This window comes from Melitaea cinxia, chromosome Z (assembly GCF_905220565.1).
Source record: "Melitaea cinxia chromosome Z, ilMelCinx1.1, whole genome shotgun sequence".
Classification (NCBI taxonomy): Eukaryota; Metazoa; Arthropoda; class Insecta; order Lepidoptera; family Nymphalidae; genus Melitaea; species Melitaea cinxia.
This window is the reverse complement of record NC_059424.1, coordinates 10029451-10050489: the sequence shown is the minus strand read 5'-3', so window position 1 is coordinate 10050489 and position 21039 is coordinate 10029451. Positions and strand designations below refer to the sequence as shown.

General features: G+C 32.4%; 1 protein-coding gene across 1 annotated transcript in view; it reads left to right on the top strand.

The window, feature by feature from the left end:
• Positions 1-21039, top strand: part of LOC123668777 — a 105937-nt gene that overhangs the window by 60646 nt on the left and 24252 nt on the right. Inside the window, exons 3-6 of the mRNA XM_045602471.1 lie at positions 18880-18945; positions 19789-19925; positions 20307-20494; positions 20729-20857. Coding sequence (XP_045458427.1) covers positions 18880-18945; positions 19789-19925; positions 20307-20494; positions 20729-20857 — 520 coding nt within the window. The remainder of the gene's footprint in view (positions 1-18879; positions 18946-19788; positions 19926-20306; positions 20495-20728; positions 20858-21039) is intronic.

Genomic DNA, 21039 nt, shown 5'->3' with positions numbered 1-21039 from the left:
TGATATACTGGATTATAATTGTAAATAATTGTGTTTGCTCACAGACGAAAAAAAAAACCGATTTCAATTACATCGACAAGTAATACAACGTATGTAGATGAAAAATTTGACAAGTAAATACTAACAAAAAGTAAGAATCATCAAAATCGGTATAACCAGTGAAAAGTTATGCGATACAACGTAAATCAACGAAAAATAGTCAAGTAAATACGCATTATTACATATAACTCGAAAGACTAGATCTCAATTAAATTTAAATGGAATATACCACCTTTAGATGAAAAAAAAAAAAAAATATCGAAATCGAAAGTTCTGTTGTCCTTTTTTGGGATTCTCGATTTTTTAAAAAAAGGTGATATTTTGCCGTGAGAATTTTCGATTCAAAATGAGGATGCGTTACGATATTAAGGTCAAAATAAGGTAAAAAAAAAATAAATATTTTAAATAAAAAAAGTTACAGTATATTTGGGACATAAAACGGTAACGTTTTCAACAAATTTCGTGAAAAAAAATCTTTCAAAAGATAAAAATAAAAAACAGACTTGGTTTTTGAATTTTTTACATTAATTTTGAGGTAATGCGAAAAAATTGCAATTACAAAAGTTTTAGATCTATTTAGTACCTACAACTTTGCCATTGATTTTTTTTCCATAGGACTTGCAGTTTAGCAGGGAATCGAGATAAACCGTTTTTTAACCCTTAACCCCCCCCCCCTCCCTACCACTTCCCGACTAGAGATGGCCCGTGATTTATTTTTCCTTTCATTTTCGTTGTATTTTTTTTTCTTTTACAATGGGTTTCATCCTACAATCATTTTCTTTTTGTTTCAAAAGCTAAAAGCATTGGTCTATAAAACCCTTTTTATAATAAATTTTATCCATATGCAAAAGTATAGTCGTTTTAACCGCGGTGGAGCAGTGTATGGGCTCGACGACCTTTTTCGTTCATGAGAGAAAAAGTATTTGTGCAGATGTTAATAGAATGTTCCAGTACATTAGATGATATAAACAATACACCGGTATTAGATTTAATATTTTCAGAGAAAGTATAAAGAATCAACATGAAATTTCCTGTCGACTTATAACCCCTTCCACCGCGTTCCACTTGCGTGCATCCCATACCAGCAGGCGTGCATTGCGCGGCATTGCGTACGTTATCTTATACTATTAAACGAGCAATTCTTGTATATACAGGGTGTGGCGTAAATAGTGGTCCACCGTTAAGGATTCGATAAACCAGGTAATTTACTATAACATATTAAAATTTTATTCATTTTTACCCAAAGGTTCCGGAAATATTTTTATTTTTTATTTTTTTACGATATTTGTAGCCCTTGTTACAAATTTGGTTGTAGTTTTAACAAATATCATTATTTTTTCATTTTGGTTACTGGTAATTACTGCTGAACACTAGAGCTATCGTGAAATAACATGTTTTTAATGTAAATTTAAGGTTTTTGAAGAAAAAAATTGGTTTTACTCTACTTTAAACCCAAATTTTTAATATATCATGCTAATTCAAGAGCGATTTTTGTAAAAAAAATGTACTACGCTGTCAGTGCCCATTCATTTAAAAATATGCCTACTAAATACCAATTTCAAAATGGCATCACAATAGCAGATCCTTTTGTTTAACAGAAAGATATCCATTTTAATTGAAGAAAGGAAGATTTTCATTAAAATACATTTTAAAATTTAGTTGCGTTAATACTTATGATTTTTGTAAAAAAAAGTAACTACACTGTCAGTGCCTATTCATTTTAAAATATTCCTACTAAACACAGATTTTAAAACGATTTGCCATCCCATTAATAAAAAAAATTATGGCAATTTTAATTGAAAAAGACTTAAAAATAAAAAATTACTACTGTTACAGAGTGATCTTGGCCTAACTTGTAAATTAGAACAAGGCATTAAAAAACAATTGTGTTTGCTCGCAAACGAAAAAAAAACCGACTTCAATTACATCGACGAGTAATACAACGTAGATCGACGAAAAAATAGTCAAGTAACTATGCGTTATCAAAGATTACTCAAAAAGTAGTTATCAGATCTCAATAAAATTTATATCTGACCACATGATAAACATTAGCTTTCGATTTAATTAAAAATTATCAAAATCAGTACACCCAGTAAAAAGTTATTGCGAATTTTCGAGAGTTTCCCTCGATTTCTCTGGGATCCCATCATCAGATCCTGGTTTTCCTCCTGTCCTCCTCCTGATCCTGTGTTTGTAATCATGTCAAAGAATAATAATAAACGATGACAGTATGAATTGTTTTTAACCGACTTCCAAAAAAGGAGGAGGTTCTCAATTCGACTGTATTTTTTTTTATTAATGTTACATCAGAACTTTTGACCGTGTGGACCGATTTCGAGAATTTTTTTTTAATCGAAAGGTGGTGTGTGTCAATTGGGCCCATTTAAATTTATTTCATATCTAACAACTACTTTTCGAGCTATATCTAATAATGCGTTTTTACTTGACGCTTTTTTCGTCGACCTGCGGTGTATTATACCGCATAACTTTCTACTGGATATACCGATTTTGATAATTATTTTTTTGTTGGAAAGGAGATATCTCTTGTTTGGTACCATGATAAGAAAACCAGGATCTGATGATGGGATCCTAGAGAAATCGAGGGAAACTCTCGAAAATTCGCAATAACATTTTACTGGGTGTACTGATTTTGATAATTTTTAATTTAATCGAAAGCTAATGTTTATCATGTGGTCAGATATAAATTTTATTGAGATCTGAAGACTACTTTTTGAGTAATCTTTGATAACGCATAGTTACTTGACTATTTTTTCGTCGATCTACGTTGTATTACTCGTCGATGTAATTGAAGTCGGTTTTTTTTTTCGTTTGCGAGCAAACACAATTGTTTTTTAATGCCTTGTTCTAATTTACAAGTTAGGCCAAGATCACTCTGTAACAGTAGTAATTTTTTATTTTTAAGTCTTTTTCAATTAAAATTGCCATAATTTTTTTTATTAATGGGATGGCAAATCGTTTTAAAATCTGTGTTTAGTAGGAATATTTTAAAATGAATAGGCACTGACAGTGTAGTTACGTTTTTTTACAAAAATCATAAGTATTATCGCAACTAAATTTTAAAATGTATTTTAATGAAAATCTTCCTTTCTTCAATTAAAATGGATATCTTTCTGTTAAACAAAAGGATCTGCTATTGTGATGCCATTTTGAAATTGGTATTTAGTAGGCATATTTTTAAATGAATGGGCACTGACAGCGTAGTACATTTTTTTTACAAAAATCGCTCTTGAATTAGCATGATATGTTAAAAATTTGGGTTTAAAGTAGAGTAAAACCAATTTTTTTCTTCAAAAGCCTTAAATTTACATTAAAAAAATGTTATTTAACGATACCTCTAGTGTTCAGCAGTAATTACCAGTAATCAAAATTAAAAAATAATGGTATTTGTTAAAACTGCAACCAAATTTGTAACAAGGGCTACAAATATCGTAAAAAAATAAAAAATAAAAATATTTCCGGAACCTTTGGGTAGAAATGAATAAAATTGTAGTATGTTATAGTAAATTACCTGATTTATCGAATCCTTAACGGTGGACCACTATTTACGCCACACCCTGTATATATAATCTGAATCTCGGAAACGGCTCCAACGATTTTCATAAAATTTAGTATATAGGGGGTTTCGAGGGAGATAAATCTATCTAACTAGGATTCATTTTCAGAAAATGTCGTTTTATCCCTGTTTTTAGGGAGTGAAAAAAATATCGTTAGAATACGAAGGTAAATTTCGCATTTGTAAACTTAGTTGCAATAGCTCGGTGGAAAATCGGCCGGTCGGGATCAACCGAGAAGATCGTGGTTCAAATCCACATGTCCCTAATCAATTATTTTTTCTTTTTCTTTTTCTAATTGCACTGGCTATTTTTTATTTAAATAAGCTGTTCTTATTTTTTATTATTATGTCGGTAAAATCGAAAAATATTATTCATATTTTATCATTATTATTTTTTAATTATTTTTTATTTTTGATTTTTTATATTTATTTATATTTTTAATTATTGTCAGTAAAAAAAATATTATTCATATTTTATAAATATGTAATTCGTATTTAAATATAATTTTCAAAAAAAAAAACACGATTTGTTGGAGCGCCTATCAGTTTTTAGAAGCGATTACTCTCAATCTTGTAATTGTGTATTTTGTATCAATTTTTAATTTATCCTTATTTTTTATTTTTATTTTGCGTTAATTCATTATTAATAATTGCTGCTTGCAGGCAAACGAAAAAAAATCGACTTCAATTACATCGACAAGTAATACAATGTAGGTACATGAAAAAATAGTCAAGAAATACGCATTATCAAAGATTACTCCATAAGTTGTAATCAGATCTCGATGAAATATGACTACATGATAAACATCGGCTTTCGATTAGGTTAAAAACATCAAAATCAGTACACCCAGTAGTATGTTAAGTATTATGTAGTTAATGTAAAGTTATGCGGATTTTCGAGAGTTTCACTCGATTTCCCTAGGATCCCATCATCAGATCCTGGTTTCCTTATCATGCTACCACACCAGGGATATCTCCTTTCCACCAAAAAAAGAATTATCAAAATCTTTTCATAAACGTTATTAATTTTCATAAACGTTATCCCCGAACATACATTAAAATATATATACACTAGCGACACGCTCCGGCTTCGCACGGGTGTAAAATATAATTATAGCCTATGTCATTCACTGAAAAATGATTAAAATCGATCCAGTAGTTTTGATTTATTCATTACTGCCCGTAGCCCGCACGTATTAACTTTAGAGTAAAAGCCGGCCGGAACTGCCGCGGTACGTATCGCAATTTTTAAATCTATAATATCTTCAAAAATATTCATTTAAATTATATGCTGTAAAGGGCCATATAGATCAATATTAAATCAACAATGTATTTAAGGTATTTAATTAGATAAGGATTAATGCTGTATTGGTTAAAATCGATTTGAAAATTAGCCATTATTTGTCGTAAAAAGTAAATGACAAAAAAATGTTATTGTGGGATATCCATAAGAGACATATACCATAGCGGAGTTTTCTGTAGAACTTTTCAATGTGTTATAATACTTAGTACATTATTTTGATAAATCTCGTAGGGTTCAAGCTGCGTTTGCAATGTAAGCGGAAAAATGTAATTATCTACGACATCACATTAGAAACCTCAAAAATAACAGTATTTCTCCACTATTTAATGCATGTTATTAAACTATAATTATAAACCTTCCTCTTCAATCACTCTATCTATTAAAAAAACTGCATCAAAATCTGTTTCGTAGTTTTAAAGATTTAAGTATACATAGGGACATAGGGATATAGGGGCATAGGCACATAGGGATATAGAGACAGAGAAAGCGACTTTGTTTTATACTATGTAGTGATATATATCTCGCACCTTCGGTGCAACAAAGTCACAACAGCTCATTTCTTAATTTTACAGGAGAGGACTTTTAATTTTTTTTTTCGCTTTTACTTCCTCAATTCTGGATTACTACTTATAGTAGGTTTGAAATGTTTATAAAATTAATAGTTTACTTTCTTTGCTATTTGTTTAAAAATCTTATATTAAATTATCAAAAAGTCCTAATAAAAGACATAACAAAAAAAGTGTCCTGAATTGTGACTTTGTTGCACCGAAGGTGGGATATATATATATAGAGTTTCCTTCAGCTGAATTGAGTAACCTCCTCCTTTTTTTAAGTCGGTTAAAAAACACTTCATCCAAACCGGCAGCGAACTTCTACTACTAATCCTTCACGATTTACTAAGAATACCGAGCTGAGCTCGGTCACCCAAGTACTGTTAATTATATAATTAACATAAATCACTATGTTTCATCTATTTCTCCACATTTTACATATGTAAAGTAATAGTTATATATTTTCAAAAGTTTCAGTATTTTATACATTTTTCTATACAAATAAATAATATTGAAGCGTCTGTTTGTAATATTAAAATAACCGCTTTTTACTAAATGCATATGGATGTATACACGGTACATATAACAAAATAACATTTTATACAATTTTTGTCTGTCTGACTGTCTGCCTGTCTGTTTGTCTATTTGTTCCGGCTATTCTATATAACTATTTCGCAAAATTTCCAGTGTCGATTTACCAGCCTTCCTATCTTCTGTCCATAGTTCAACAAATCTCATATGTAAAATTTTAAGGGTATCCCTTTCAAACTTTGAGATTACTGGTTTGGAAGAAGCTAGAAACGCTTTTTTAATTGCATGCCCAGGTCAAAACTTTCCAGTTTCTCCAAATTCACAGAGCAGCTGGGACGACATAACCTGCAAATTGAGTTATGACAATCTTTTAAGCTGTAGTAGAGATTCGCCGCGTGCTAGGCTTTTGGCCGTGAGATCCCCTTTGAGATGCGCATCAATGCTCACCTTTACTACAACTGAGTTGTTAACAATTAATTCGTTTGTACAAATTAATTATCGAATAAGTCTAGGTTAAGCTACTAGCAGGATACAACAAGTGTATCGTGCCAGGCCCAGAGCCAAGACTGCCTTAGTGGCGGTTGCACCGTTCGTTTTATACACGTCAGAATAACTCGAGTAATATAATGAGTGAGGGTAGTTGACTATCGAAAGATGTGCATCTGTTGTTTATAAAATCCTTGCTAATTGCGTACGACAGTGCTATTGCTGACATATATAACGGCTTACAAAATTAATTAGGTTTAATTTTTGTGTTGGGTCAAGAGATTACTACTTGATTTCGGTCGATACAGATTATTCAGTCCTTTTTCGATGTCGTTTTGAATTCGTATAGGTGAAGCAATTGGGAGATTCGATGCTCTGTGACGTTATCTCCGTCGTGATACGTAGAGTGTTCCTCATATTCTGATATCGAGTTGGAGGCTATTGTATACAAATTTCGGTTAATACACGGGTAGTCACTAAGCTCGTTTCTTTTGTTGAAGAAATTATTAAAATTCTTGATAGCTGTAACTCCGTTGACACAAATTATACAGACTTCAGTAAGACCTTTGACAAAGTTAATCATGATATCTTAATGAACAAGCTCGAGGTGATGGGTGTAGCGGGTTTGTTGCGATCTTCTACGGTCATCGTTGATGGTTATGAATCTGGCTAGTTTTATGCCGTGTCAGGCGTGGCCCAATGCTCTCATCTTGGGCCCTTGCCGTTTAACGTATTCATTAATGATTTCAGTAATTGCATTAGTAATTATACTCAAAATATTATATGTTTCCTGATGATTTCAAAATCTTTCAACAAGTTACCCCCCAGACTCTGATGCTGAATTACTCCAAGCGGGTTTTAGCTTGATTTTTGGTGTCGTGATAACAAAATGATTTTAAAAATTGATAAATGGTATGCTAGTAAAAAAATCATTTATTGCAAGAAGATTAATGCAAGGTTTTAAGCACTAGTTTTCTTCTACCGTAATTTCTAAACAATTCAGGGCTTCGTACACTAAAATAATTATTTATTCGGCCTTGGTTCGAAGTACTTTAGAATATTACAGCCTTACTTGGAATCCCCAATTTAATTTTTATTCGTAGAAAATAGAAAGAATCTAAAAGAGATTTATTTGGCACTTCTCGTACGAAAATAGGGTAGTTAAAAATCTTAGAAATTATGAAGATAAGCTTAGGTACTTTACACTTCAATCACTTTCGAGTCGGAGACAGCTTCTTGATCTTACATTCTTGTACAAATTCGTGAATGGGGTCATTGACTGTCCCAACTTTCTGGCTCAATTAAATTTTCGCGCCCAAACGAGAACTGTAAAACCGTCAGTTTATAAACCTTTCGTGGAAAAACCTACACGCTCATGTTAATGGCGCTATTCTCCGATTAATAAGTTAATGTTGTAAAAATTATAAATAAAAATTGTTTACAACACCGTATATAATCAATTAAGAAAAAATGTTTTTGTTTATCAACTCCTAATGATCGACGTTCAGAGAAACAGATATTGAGATTTTTTTCAGACAATTTTTTTTTTTTTATTTAAATTGGTACAACTTGTTAAATTTTTATAGTTTCAATGTTTCTTCATTATGATGTATGTATTGTGGTTTATTTATGCTACATGATTGAGTTTTATGATTTTTATTGTTATTATGTATGAATGAATATTGCTCTGTAAACTAATATTATGATCATTAACTAATGTCCTTGGGATTCCATATTCATTTTTCAATAATTGGTGATAAATTTTAATGATAAATTTAATTATGTGTTCCATTTTTATGATTTATATAGAAGAATTTTTTTGGTGATTTCATTGAATATCAATTTGTTGTATATAACTTTATTTGTAAGTTGTGCGTCTGTTTTCTTTTTTCGTTATGTGTGTAACACCGATAATCAAAGCAACACTTATACTTAATGTTTTTTTGTAAAAATAAGTTGTCTTGTTGGTGTCAATATTAACTAAATAAAATAAATACACTGTCTATCCGCTCAGTCTGTCCAGCCTAGAGTATGCGCCATGCGTTGATGCGGTGCTATTTTTGGTTGTCGTTAAAAGAGGATTATACTCAATTTTAAAATATACATTTAATGTTAAAATAAAGTAGAAGTAAAGAGTAAGCTAAATGTTGGAAAACTTATTTTTGATACATATATATTCATTGAGGTTACACACATTAGGTACAATATATATCCATTTAGGTTTTCTACCACTTTAAAAATTTTAGTAAATCTCTGAACGCATTTTTAAATGTTTGCTACTGAAGTGCATTTGGGTCAGAGCGAGTGCGGCATCAGGTGGAGACCTCGAGGATACTTCAAATCTTTTCAATATCTAGTAATACTTAAGTTCGACCCCACATAACAGCATCTTCAATCCTAGGAGAACTTTTTACAGTCATTTTCCACTTTATTACAAGAAAGTGCAAAAACTTCTATTTTCATACTGTAACTATTTTACACAGACGCTATATCTTAAATTTTATTTACATTATTTATTATTATTGAAGCTTACCCCTTAGGAAACGACGTAGTATGAAAACATATAGGGAGTAAAATCGTATTGAACAACTATGCAATTGATACTTTATATGTTTAATAAGTCCACTATTGACATCATATCCCAAGAATTTTGTTTATCTCGTATAATCCAAACTCAAGTTATGAGGGTTTAAAAAAACGACGAAGTGCTTCGAGAAAAAATAGGTAGTGCTTTTCGTTTTTTTTTTTTTGGCTCGTCTTGGCGGGGGCACTACCGTGCCCCCAGATATTACCTACTATTAGTTAATATCATAATCCAATTCAGTTAGTATTTTATCAATATGTAATTCAAAGTATGTAAAATATGATTTCCAAAAAACACGATTTACTAAAAATATTGAGCTAAGCTCGGTAACCCAGGTACTGTAATATTAGTAATATTTATGAGAATTTAGTACATATGTATGTACACTACCGTCCAAAAGTTTGGAAGCAACAAGATAAAATCAAATAAAATAAAAGTAAGCCATCTTAAATTTTTTTTATTGATACAGAATTAAAAAAATAGACAAAACACACTTCTACAACAATGAAATTAAATAAGTAATATAAAAATTAAATTAAATTTTAGCTTCATCGAAGTGTCCACCCCTCTCTTTAATTACCTTCTCGCATATTCTAGGCATCCTACTAATTAATTTCATAAAATACTGTTCATCTAACTTCTTCCATTCGCTCTGTAATAGTTGCCACAAATGTTCTGAGCTCGTAGGAGATTGATTTTTCACCCTTCTATCTAGTTCATCCCAAACAAGTTCAATGGGAGAAAGGTCAGGTGATTGAGACGGCCACTGCATGATTTTCACATCTTTTTTCTTCCTTAAAAAGTTCTGGCACAGTTTGGACGAATGTTTCGGGTCGTTATCTTGCTGAAAAACGAACCCAGGACCAATAAGATTCAGTCCACCGGGTATGGCGAAATCCTTAAGAATTTTCAAATAGCGTTCCTTGTTTAGTTTTTCGGTTATCCTCACAAGACTTCCGGGTTTATTGTTGCCGAAACACCCCCAAACCATGACATTACCACCACCATGTTTGATAGTAGGCACTGTACAAGCTTCTGAAGCTCTCTCTCCTTTAGATCGGCGCACAAAAACACGTCTATTGGACCCGAAAATCTGAAACTTCGATTCGTCACTCCAAAGAACTTTTTTCCATTGGTTTATTGTCCAGTTTTTATGTTCCTTTGCCCATTCTAGTCTGTTTTTCTTATGCCGAATTGTTAGTTTTGGTTTTTTAACTGCAACACAACCTCTTAGCCCCGCAGACAGTAGTCGTCTTTTAACTGTTGTTATTGACACGGGTGTTCCTCGCGTTTCATTCAGAGATGCGGTAATTTGTGGTGCAGTTAAGCGACGATTCCGTTTAGAAAGAACTCTGATGAAGTTATCCTCTTGACTTGTAGTGGATTTGGGCCTACCAGACCTTTTTCTATCTTCATTTTTGCCAGTTTCTTTTTTTCTAGCGAGGGTGTAGTGGACACCTTTACAAGAAATTCCGAGTTTTTTTGCGATTTGGCGTTCACTGTAGCCTTCCTCACGCAGAGTACAAATAGCGCTTCGCTGTTCAAGTGTGATTTGCTTGCGTTTTGCCATTTTCAATAAAAAAAAAAGACGGTCAAGGAAGTAGTCGAAATCTTTTGAATACAGACGATGTTAATATCACAACCTTCGCGTTCTAATGCTCAAGTGTGACTAAATAAGGTCCAAAAAAGATATAAACTACAAAATATTTTCAATAAAACCGCATCAATGCATGAAAGAAAGTCCCCGGCGGATGAAGTAATAAAACACGTGTTTCGTCAAAATCCAGGAATTTGTTAAAACTCAAGGAATATGCACTAGTAGTCCTTTTGTTTTGTGTTAAAAAATCACAAAAGGTCATAAAACTTTATTTTATTGCTATTATTTACCGCAGGGAGTCGGCAATCTTTTGTTTTGTTTGAAATCAGGTGTGCTTCCAAACTTTTGGACGGTAGTGTATATTATAATTTTGTTAGCACTAATTAATTTTTTAATAATTATACTACATGATTTTTATTGTACATCTACCATCTCTAACTTCTGTCTGTTACTTTTCCTTTTTGGGTGTGCGGGAAGAAATCTCTTCTAAATATAAGCTGACCTTTATATGTGAGTTTTAATTACCAATATACAATTCTGTACATATAAAAAAAGTTTAATTAATTAAAAAAAAATTCAGTCGACTTGAGAACCATCTCCTCTTTTGAAGAAGAAAAACGAAACTACCGTATTTTAATAAATACCTTATCTAATAAAATTCTGTGTTAACGTTGCGTCTTTTTATTAAAAAATACGCTATCGCTTAGTTGTTAAACCTTTCACACCACTGTAATTAATTTTTAAATAAAATATTATTAGACATTATAGCATCACAGAGGTGTTGAGTGGAATAATAAAATTAAAAAGCATAGAATTTTTACGGAATTTCAAAGACGAGAGATTGTTATTACCGCAGGAAGATTGTAGCGCTTTATTTTATGCAATTAGATGTTGACACTACAGACTAACATTGACATTATGAAATTAAAATGTTTTTACTTGTTATTATTACTTTTATTAATATACATATACCAGCTGACCTGTCGTACTTGGACAGCCATATTTTTTTTTGTTAGTATAATTTTTTTAAATTTTCTTTTATAAAAACCATGTCGTGCCAACGAACACAACAAAGAAAGAAATATCCAATTAAGTGCTATCGTCCGGAAGTTATGCGTATTCATATATTTCGGTAATACATTTGTTTATATAGATTTTTGTTACTTATCACATACCATCATCATCACTTCAGCATATCGCAGTCCTTTGCTGTATATAGGTCTCCACAAGTTCGCACAAAAATGTCGGAAACTCATGTGTGTTGCCCATAGTCACCACGCTGGGCAGGCGGGTTGGTGACCAAAGGGCTGGCTTTGTCGCTCCGAAGACGTTGCTGCCGGTTTTCGACCTGTGTATGTCAAAGCCAGCAGTTGGATAGTTATCAAACCATCGGTCGGTTTTTTAAGTCCCAAGGTGGTAGTGACACTTTGTTATTCCTTAGTCGCCTCTTACGACAGCCACGGGAATAGAGGGGTTGGCTATATACTTTACTGCCGTAACCGCACAGACTGCTGTGCGGTTATTAAGGACAAGGTTTTTATAAATTTTTTACGCTTCAGTCTGTAATATCCCACTACTGGGAATAGGCCTCTTTTCCCATGTAGGGGAAGGATCGGAGCTTAATCCACCACGCTGCTCCAATGCGGGTTGGCGGATATATTTCCTACTATGAGTAACGATCGCTATCAGGTGTACATGATAACAACCGGGACCGACGGCTTAACGTGGTCTCCGAGGCACGGTGGGGAGACCCACAAGCACTGCACAAACACCCTGACCACGGCAAACACCTGTATGGCCAATACAAATGTTTGTCATGTGCGGGGATCGAACCCGCAACCGCCAGCACAACAGATACAATCCATGGCTGTAACCGTTGCGCCAACGCGACGGCGCTTTATAAATAGAAATAAAAAAAAAACATATATTCACGAAAAAAGAAATATGGTACGAAGTTCACTCGGTCAGCTAGTATTAAGAAAAAGCGTGTGTTTTAATAATAAATTATGCGTGTAATTTTTCTTAAATGACTGACTAATAATCTTTATGTTTTGTAGCAAGCTCGTAAAAACTTCTATTAATTGTGCCGCTAACTATAACTGAAATATCGCTAGCGTTGGTAAACAGTGGGATTTCAAACCAACCGACAAAAATGTAGAGCACATAGTAAAGCAGCTAATTATACTAATACTATTCATATAAAATGTTTCTCATCTATACTTATGGAATAAACTGTGCAAAACGTCCATTGCACAACTTGTAGGTATATTTTTAGTCACGTAAAATCTTCGCCTTTTCAAAAGAAGAGTGAATAGGCATATCTTGGCAATAAATCATATTTCCACTTTTGTATAAACATATTTATAGATTAATAATTCGACAAGCTGTTAGACCTGTTTAACAATTTTCGGTAAAATTTTCAAGTTTATTAGTATAATCTTAAAATGAATTAGACTCTTAAAGTCACGCTAGGCGTAACGCTTGTTAGCTGCTAATAAGAACTAAAGTGAAATTGTAATCTTCTTAGTAATTAGTAATTTGATATTATTTTTTTTATATTAAAAGTCAATTCATATTTATACTAATAAATGGAGAGCCGGTTTTTTTGTTCAATTTTTACTGCGAAGACTCCGATCCGATCAAAATAATACTTAGGTATACGATAAGATACAGCGTGTTTTGGAGAAGGTTTATGATATGTTGGTGATTACTTATCTCGTAAAAAATTATGGACAGACAGAGGTCGCTAGTAAATATATATTTCAGAATCGACTGCTAGTCAAATAATCACATAGAGAGGAGACCAAATTTAAATGGACGGCTACAATTGTTTGTGTATAGTTTGTAATCGAGTTCCCTGTACTAATTAGTCTCTTGTATATACGATTAATCCAATTCGTAACCAGTAGTACGTTAGTAAGCGACCAGTTATTTAACTAGGTCTCTACTAGTAAGCACGGGTATTAAGCTTTGTGCATATAGATGGAAACATTTTTGATAAAAAAGTGTGATTCTAGATTGTGAGTATATTTAAAAAAAAAATGTATTTTGACTTTCTACGCGTCAACCATTGTTTGCAATTAAAATGGATAGAAGGATTCAATAGAACTTATTTTCGCGTATCAATCTATACATATAATAAAATGGTAGGAAAGTCAAAACTGTACATTAAATATTTTTTTAAAAGAGTACTTGGGGTGTAATCTACAATCGATACCGAAGCCAAAAATATAGTTATTAGAATTTTTGTCTGTTTGTCTGTATATAAAAAGTACTGCACGGATTTACTTCAAAGTTGGCACGAATATTATTAAGAAGTCGGGTCAACATATAGGATACAAATTATCACGCTATCACCTACGGGGAACGAGCAGTGAACCTTTACTTCTTCAACGCATTCTGTAACAACGTGTAATCTAACGACGCATATTTGATTGTTGTTATTATGTTAATAACCATGCTAAAAGCTAGCTTCATACTATAAATAAATACATTCTGTAGTATATTCAGTATCAGCATTGCACCCGTGCGAGGCCGGGGCGGGTCGCTAGTGAACAATAATAATACACTTTTACATTGATCTCTTAAATGAATATGGAAGTAAAAGATGTCAATAGGTATGATGCAATCAAACTCCTGTCCATACATATACGTATATGTTATTCATCTTGAAAGATTGATTAGTCCATTTAATTTTTTTATTTCCTTTCTACGCTTATAGCTAGCTACGAAGGCACAAATGAGTTACTGTGACCAGTAAAGTAATACAGAGAATACTTTGTTTTGGCGTTATTATAAGAATATTTAAACCAAATGAGCTAGAAAAACATAAAGGATAAGAAGAAGAGGGGAGGATAGAGGATAAAAGTAGGTAAAAGAATAAGAGTAGGTTCATTAGATATTTTCACTAAGTTAAGTTTGCTGGATAGCGCTGGTTTACCTAGTTTTGTAATGTACTCAATATGTTACAAAATTTTTGTTGTTTTTCCGGCCTCGATTAATTGTTTTTATTTTCAAATGTAGATATATCTTTGGACGTTCGTAATGTGTGTATTAATTATCACCTTATGGCGAAATAAATGTTTTCATATCATTTATTCCATTTTAAAGTAATTATGTAGTTACAATCGCATTTGTTTTGTTTTTTTTTCCCAACTTTGAGTTAATAACTTTATTTGTCAAAAAAATTTCAAATATTTAAGTTAACAAATACATGAAAATAAAGAGACAAAGCGGTTCTTAGTGATATATAAATAAAGTTAAATCACTGTAAATAATTACTTTTCTTTGTTCTTGATACTTACATAGTACAAAAGCCGGCTGTTAGTCGCCAGTTATATAATAAAATGAAAATGCTTTTATAACTAACTTTCAAAGTCAATCGGGAAACGTAATTTTAATCAAATTATTATCCTGACACTTACCTATAAAAGACTTGATACCATGATATTGTAAAACGAAATACGAAACCTGCTGCTTTTATTAACCAAATTAGGTATTGATACATTAATTTCTTACATTAGTAAGTTAGACTTTGATTAAACGTCGTCATTTAATTTTTTGTTTTGATTTAATGTGGAATCTTAATATTTTTTTTATATTTTCAATTAAAAAACTATCTAAAAAAGAATTTAGAAGCCCAAACCAGATTATTATTGATAAATGCACACAATTTTAGGTCTAGGAAAATGTAAAATTACACATTTATATCATTGTAATAAGTAGGTCAAATTCTAGCCTTTCTTAACATGAAATGATTGCTATTTCATTATTGTTTGCATGATTTGATCTTTAATTCTTGAATTTACGGGTCATTTCTATTTGGCCATAAATTATATGCACATATTGATCAGTATGAAGGTCTTCTCTTATCTTGATAATAGATCAATAAATATAAACAATAGTAAAACAAGTGTTTTCTATAGAGTCATACATTATCTCACATCATTAATCGCACTCTAGTTGAATTATTGTCCTTTGTGAAGACGTCAACCCGCATTTGCTATCCGTCAACCCGCATTGGAGCAGCGTGGTGGATTAAGCTCTGATCCTTCTCCTACATATGGAAAGAGGTTTATACCCAGCAGTGGGATATTATAGGCTGAAGCGTAGTAGTAGCGTAACGACAACGTCGCTATAACGATCATCGTTTATTTTTTTATTTTATTTTTTGGTATCGCAGGGGAACTCATTTACGATGATATCCAGGATGCCCGGGTAGGCATTCTTAGACTGTATGTCGGCTTCAGCACTTGGGGGTGCAATACCGACCAAAAGCCCTGCGGGAGCCTTCGGCTGCTTTAATTGGAGGGTCCCGGATCTGCAGGCAACAGGATCCCTCCAGCGACAGGTTGGCCTCGGCGAAAAGGCCAGATTTCTCTTCCATGGGAACCGTCCGGCTCACCTCTGAACAATCCCGACGACGCCGTGTCCAGCAGTACCGGGTTCCCCGGACACGGGCACAGGGGCGTTACTGGAGGCGCATTAAGTAGCGCTTCCTACGCACCCGCGTTCGTCGCCTGCGGACGGAGGCCTCGTCGGCAGCCTCCTCTCTCATCCACTCGTCCTTCTCTTTCTGGGACATTACTGTCTCGCAGAAGGAGACCATCGCCTTCCAGGACTCGTCATCGCCGAGCATCGTGGTGATGACGCTCAGCAGTGACAAGTCCCCTCCGAGGACTGTCATCAGATCGCGACGCAGCGCCGCCTATCTCGGGCACACCTCAAGAGTGTGCTGGGCCGAGTCCACCGCCGCGCCACAATTGTGACATCCAGTTGTCGGTTCCCTTTGGGCAATCCGACACAAGTATTCACCAAAGCAGCCGTGCTATAACCATCATCGTAAGACAGTGTTTCGTATAGGATTGTTAGACCTTAAAAATGAATACATGGACAGCCAATTTACATTATGGAAGTTACTTTAAAAAGTTGAACCAACTTTTTATACTTTATAAATATAATATATATAGGTTATTTTTTATAAAATTACAAGAAAAATTGAATACTATTGATGCTTCAAAAATAAATAATTTATTTTAGTATTAGTATGCAAAGCGATTTCAAAGAAATGAAATTTATAATGCCTAACAAAAGATTCCGAAGACGGGCAGCAGCGTCTTAGGTACTATAAAATACGGTCGGGATAAAATCTTAGACTTTAACGTACAACGTTAAAGTCGAAGATACACTTTCTTTTCTTTTTTTTTTGTGATTTAGTATGTCTGACTCGTCTGACTCTTGAATCCGTATGATGTATCATATGATAATGGCGCTCTGCTCGTATTCCTACGTTTACCTGATACGCTACAACGCTAGTTGTTTACACTTGACCTTAAGATGGCGGATGAAAGTCAGCTGATAGTGTCTCCGCATTAATGACACATCTAAGCTGTTATCCCTAGAAATTGTTATTACAATGTGCACCGATACAATATAACCATGTAATTATCGGTATCGTTGCTTTATCGCCATTATTAAACTTTCCCATTTCCCTACTCTTTATGACCTAAATAGAAATACAATAAGAAAATATCCTGTCTACTTCGTCAACCAATAAATTTATTAGTTAATTTAGTTTTTCTACGAAACGAATTACTCATCATAACAATTAGTTTAAAAAACAACCCGCAGTTGAATTGCTTGGCAATTTGAGCTCCAATTTATTTACATATTATATACTTTATTGCACTCAAAAATAGATATAAAACATACAATAATAGAAAGGTTTATGGCAAAGGTGGACTTATCTCTGAAAGAGATTTCTTCCAGTCAACCCATGGTCATGAGTAAGAGTTTCATATAGCGAGGCAAACAGTGCAAGAAGTATTCATTCAGAAGAAAATAAAAAATAAATAATAAATATTAAAAAATTATTATTTATTATTAAAAAAATATTAATTATTTACATAATTAGTTAAGAGGATTTTAAAACTCAAACAATAAATTTATTTCCTTTTCATTCTACGTTTCAGAAACGAATACGTTTTCTCAAACTTGGCAGTGGTGTTTAAATAGGACCTTTAATAAACTCGTCTTCAATACTTTAAGCTGTAGCAGGATTTAGACTGAATACAAAATCATTTTAATTTTTTTACTTTTTATTTTTTTATTGAGTAGTAAAACATAGACGTTGGGATAGAGAGTTATAAAACTTATTGATTTCCTCTCGTATCGTTGGAGCTGCCTTTGGGTATTTAAATATTCTTACGTCGCAAAGCTTTTCCCTTCTTGAATGGCGGTATGTATCATTTTATATAACCTAAGCTATGAAAACGGTAGTCTTTCTTAAATTCCTTTACTCTTAAAGTATATTTTCTGGGTAAAAAAAATTGGGGTATTATTTACAAAAAAGCTAGCTTCGAAATTTTTTATTTTCCTACAATACTGATTTCCGATTCATTTATAGCGCGCATCATATTACAAGTTGTTTTAAACAGACACTAACTAACATTTCCAACAGACATTTTTAATTTTAAAATAACTAATAGTAATTTAATCTAAATATTAGGGGCAGGATAAAAATCGAAAGACGGTTTATTCTTTTGGAAATGTGAAACAGGAAAAAACTAACAATGCTGGAAGATGAATCTTTTTTTACTAAACTTTTTATTAAAATCAGATAATCACGTACGTATTTCTAGCGTTGAGATAAGTCAGTCATATCTGTCATACTGTTACCTAGACGATGTTATGTATACCTAGACGATCCATTCTGAAAAGTCGAAATTTTAATGCTATAGTAAAATGACAAACTAAGAATTTTTAAACCGAAGGGTCTTATTATCCTAGCCTATGAACTAGAAAGTTAAAAGCTACAACATTAAATACTAGAAAAGTGCACACATCTATTACCTATTTTTACGAAAATTGCGTGGACGGAGGAGTACGAAATTTCGCACACTTGTAGTTTAAGCAGAGAAGGAGTACTAATATTTCTTAAAACTATGCATAAAAATACTTAATTTATTCAATAAAAAAATAAAAAAATAATAAAATAAAAATTACACACACTACCATGCATTTGACACATATAGACGTATATATACTCTTTTGTTTATTTTTATAGAAGTACTCGCTGACTCCGCAAGCGCTTCTTAAGTTCCAAGGTGGTAGTTATAATCATCAATGTTAAATGATATTATAAAAAAAATGTAAAAAAAATAGTTAACAATATTTTTTCAGTAAGTTTTATGATTTTTTCTTTATTTGTTGCAGAATGCCCTCCAGATATTTGTATAGACGAAACGCCTACGGATTTGTCGACGACGGACCCCGTAACAAGTTCGTAATTCATATTTTACTTTGAAGGCTAGCTGACCTAGACATTTTTTTAGCAAATTCCTTTTTTATAGCAAGTCAAAATGTAAAGAATAAAAAGCCTTGTTTTATTTGCTAGGATTAGTTCATGAAATAATAAGATCATCTCGTATTTGTGAAAAGTGTTTTTATTCTTAACGCCCATTATTTCTTATTTTAAAATAAAAGCTATTATGGATTTTTTTCATATTTCATCATAGTTCGACTAATTTGTTGAAATCATCTTAAATTTTTATTATAAATTTAAGAACTTATTTTTTCTTTTTATCGTTTTATTATATTCAAGTGCTAAGTTATTAATAAATGCCACATTTATAATTTATTACAATACTTATTAAAAAGTAGTAACTAATATTTAAAATAAAGGATAGATTAAAATAGTACCTGTCATTTATTGTATATTTCTTGTATATCTAATGTAGGTGAAGTTTTCCGACTTTGTTGAGAAATTTAAATTTTAATTGCTTAGTAAAGAAATAAGTTTCTTATAACATGCAAACACGTTTGTCTGTTCCTATAGTAAGCAATTAGCCTCAATGCTTGTATTATAACAGCCGACTGCTACAGCTAAGTATATTTTTTTATAAATGTACCTACTCGGAAATAATACACCCCGCGGAGAAGAAAGCAGGGCTAAGACAAACTGTGCCTATGAGCTAGTCGAATACTTTAAATAATGTGTATTAGAAATTATATTCGTAATTTTAAAGTCTACAAAAAGTTATAAATTACTATATTTGTTCCTTTTTGTCAAGTTTATGTTATTATTGATTGATTTTAATTGCAAAGGTTAAACCAATTTTATAGGTGAGGAAAATGATACTATTGAAAACGAAGGAAGAATATCATTAGAAAGCTCCCCGCTGAGACAACGGCGAGCGGGGATATTAAAGGGAGGCAGACTTTGGAAATCGTTAGATAACGACAAAGACACCTGTGAACAGGTACGCTTAAACTACATATTTAAAATATATTCTACATATTTAGATATATTGCTTCAATTATTGTCTAATAAGTGCAAACTATAACACATTTATAAGCCTTAAGATACTTTGTTATTTAAACTTTAGTTCTCTGAATTTTGTCACTGCTTTTGTTTATTTGAATTTTTAATATCCTTATGTGATCGTTAGTATCGTTGATACGAATGACATGCTGTTTATAATATTTACATTAAAGATTAGTCTTTAAAAAAATCTATTGTTAAGTAATGTAAAATTAATACACTACATTTGTTACCTTTTTTATGTAATATCGTCAGCTAAACACGATTATATATAAACCAAAATATGATAACCCTAATGCAAATAAAAAATGTTTAATAGAATGATGACCAACGCTCGACGACTGCTAGTGATGAGGATGGGTCAGTGACACCGAGATCTGTTCGGTTCGTCGAAAAACCGAAAGAGTGTGAAGAAGAAGTTATTGAAAAAAATGACACAGAACAAATACAGTCATCTGATTCCGAACAAAGTTCACATAGAGAATACTCAGCAAATGTTGGACATAAGTACGTATTGCATAATATATATGATATACATAATGACCACTATGTTATTATACAGGTTTATCAATAATAAACGTATTTATTAGATATGTGCTTCAATATTCTGGCCAAACTAGACAGTTATTTCATACTTTTCAAGCAAAATTTATATAAATGCAGGTTTTAAGAAAGAAACAGAGACATTTAGAATAACGATATCGTAAAATGAATATTTATTTTAAGACTTTTGTTGAACAGATTAGATTCGCCATTGATCCTGACAATAAGTACACCCAAAGCCAATTCCGCAGTGCAACAATTATTTAACAGCAGCAGACCGCCGCCACCGGCAATCGAACCTCAATTGGTCACTTCAGAAACGCTCAGGTCACATACACTTATCCATTACCTTTAGTCACAACTTTCATGAGATATTTCAGTATTTTTTTTAGAATCTTCAAATAAATTCCAGACCCTAATTAGTCAGCCAGTCTTTTATTTACAATAATGAATTATATTAACGTTCAGAACCCTAAACTCATTCAATTGTATTTTATTGTCTTTATACA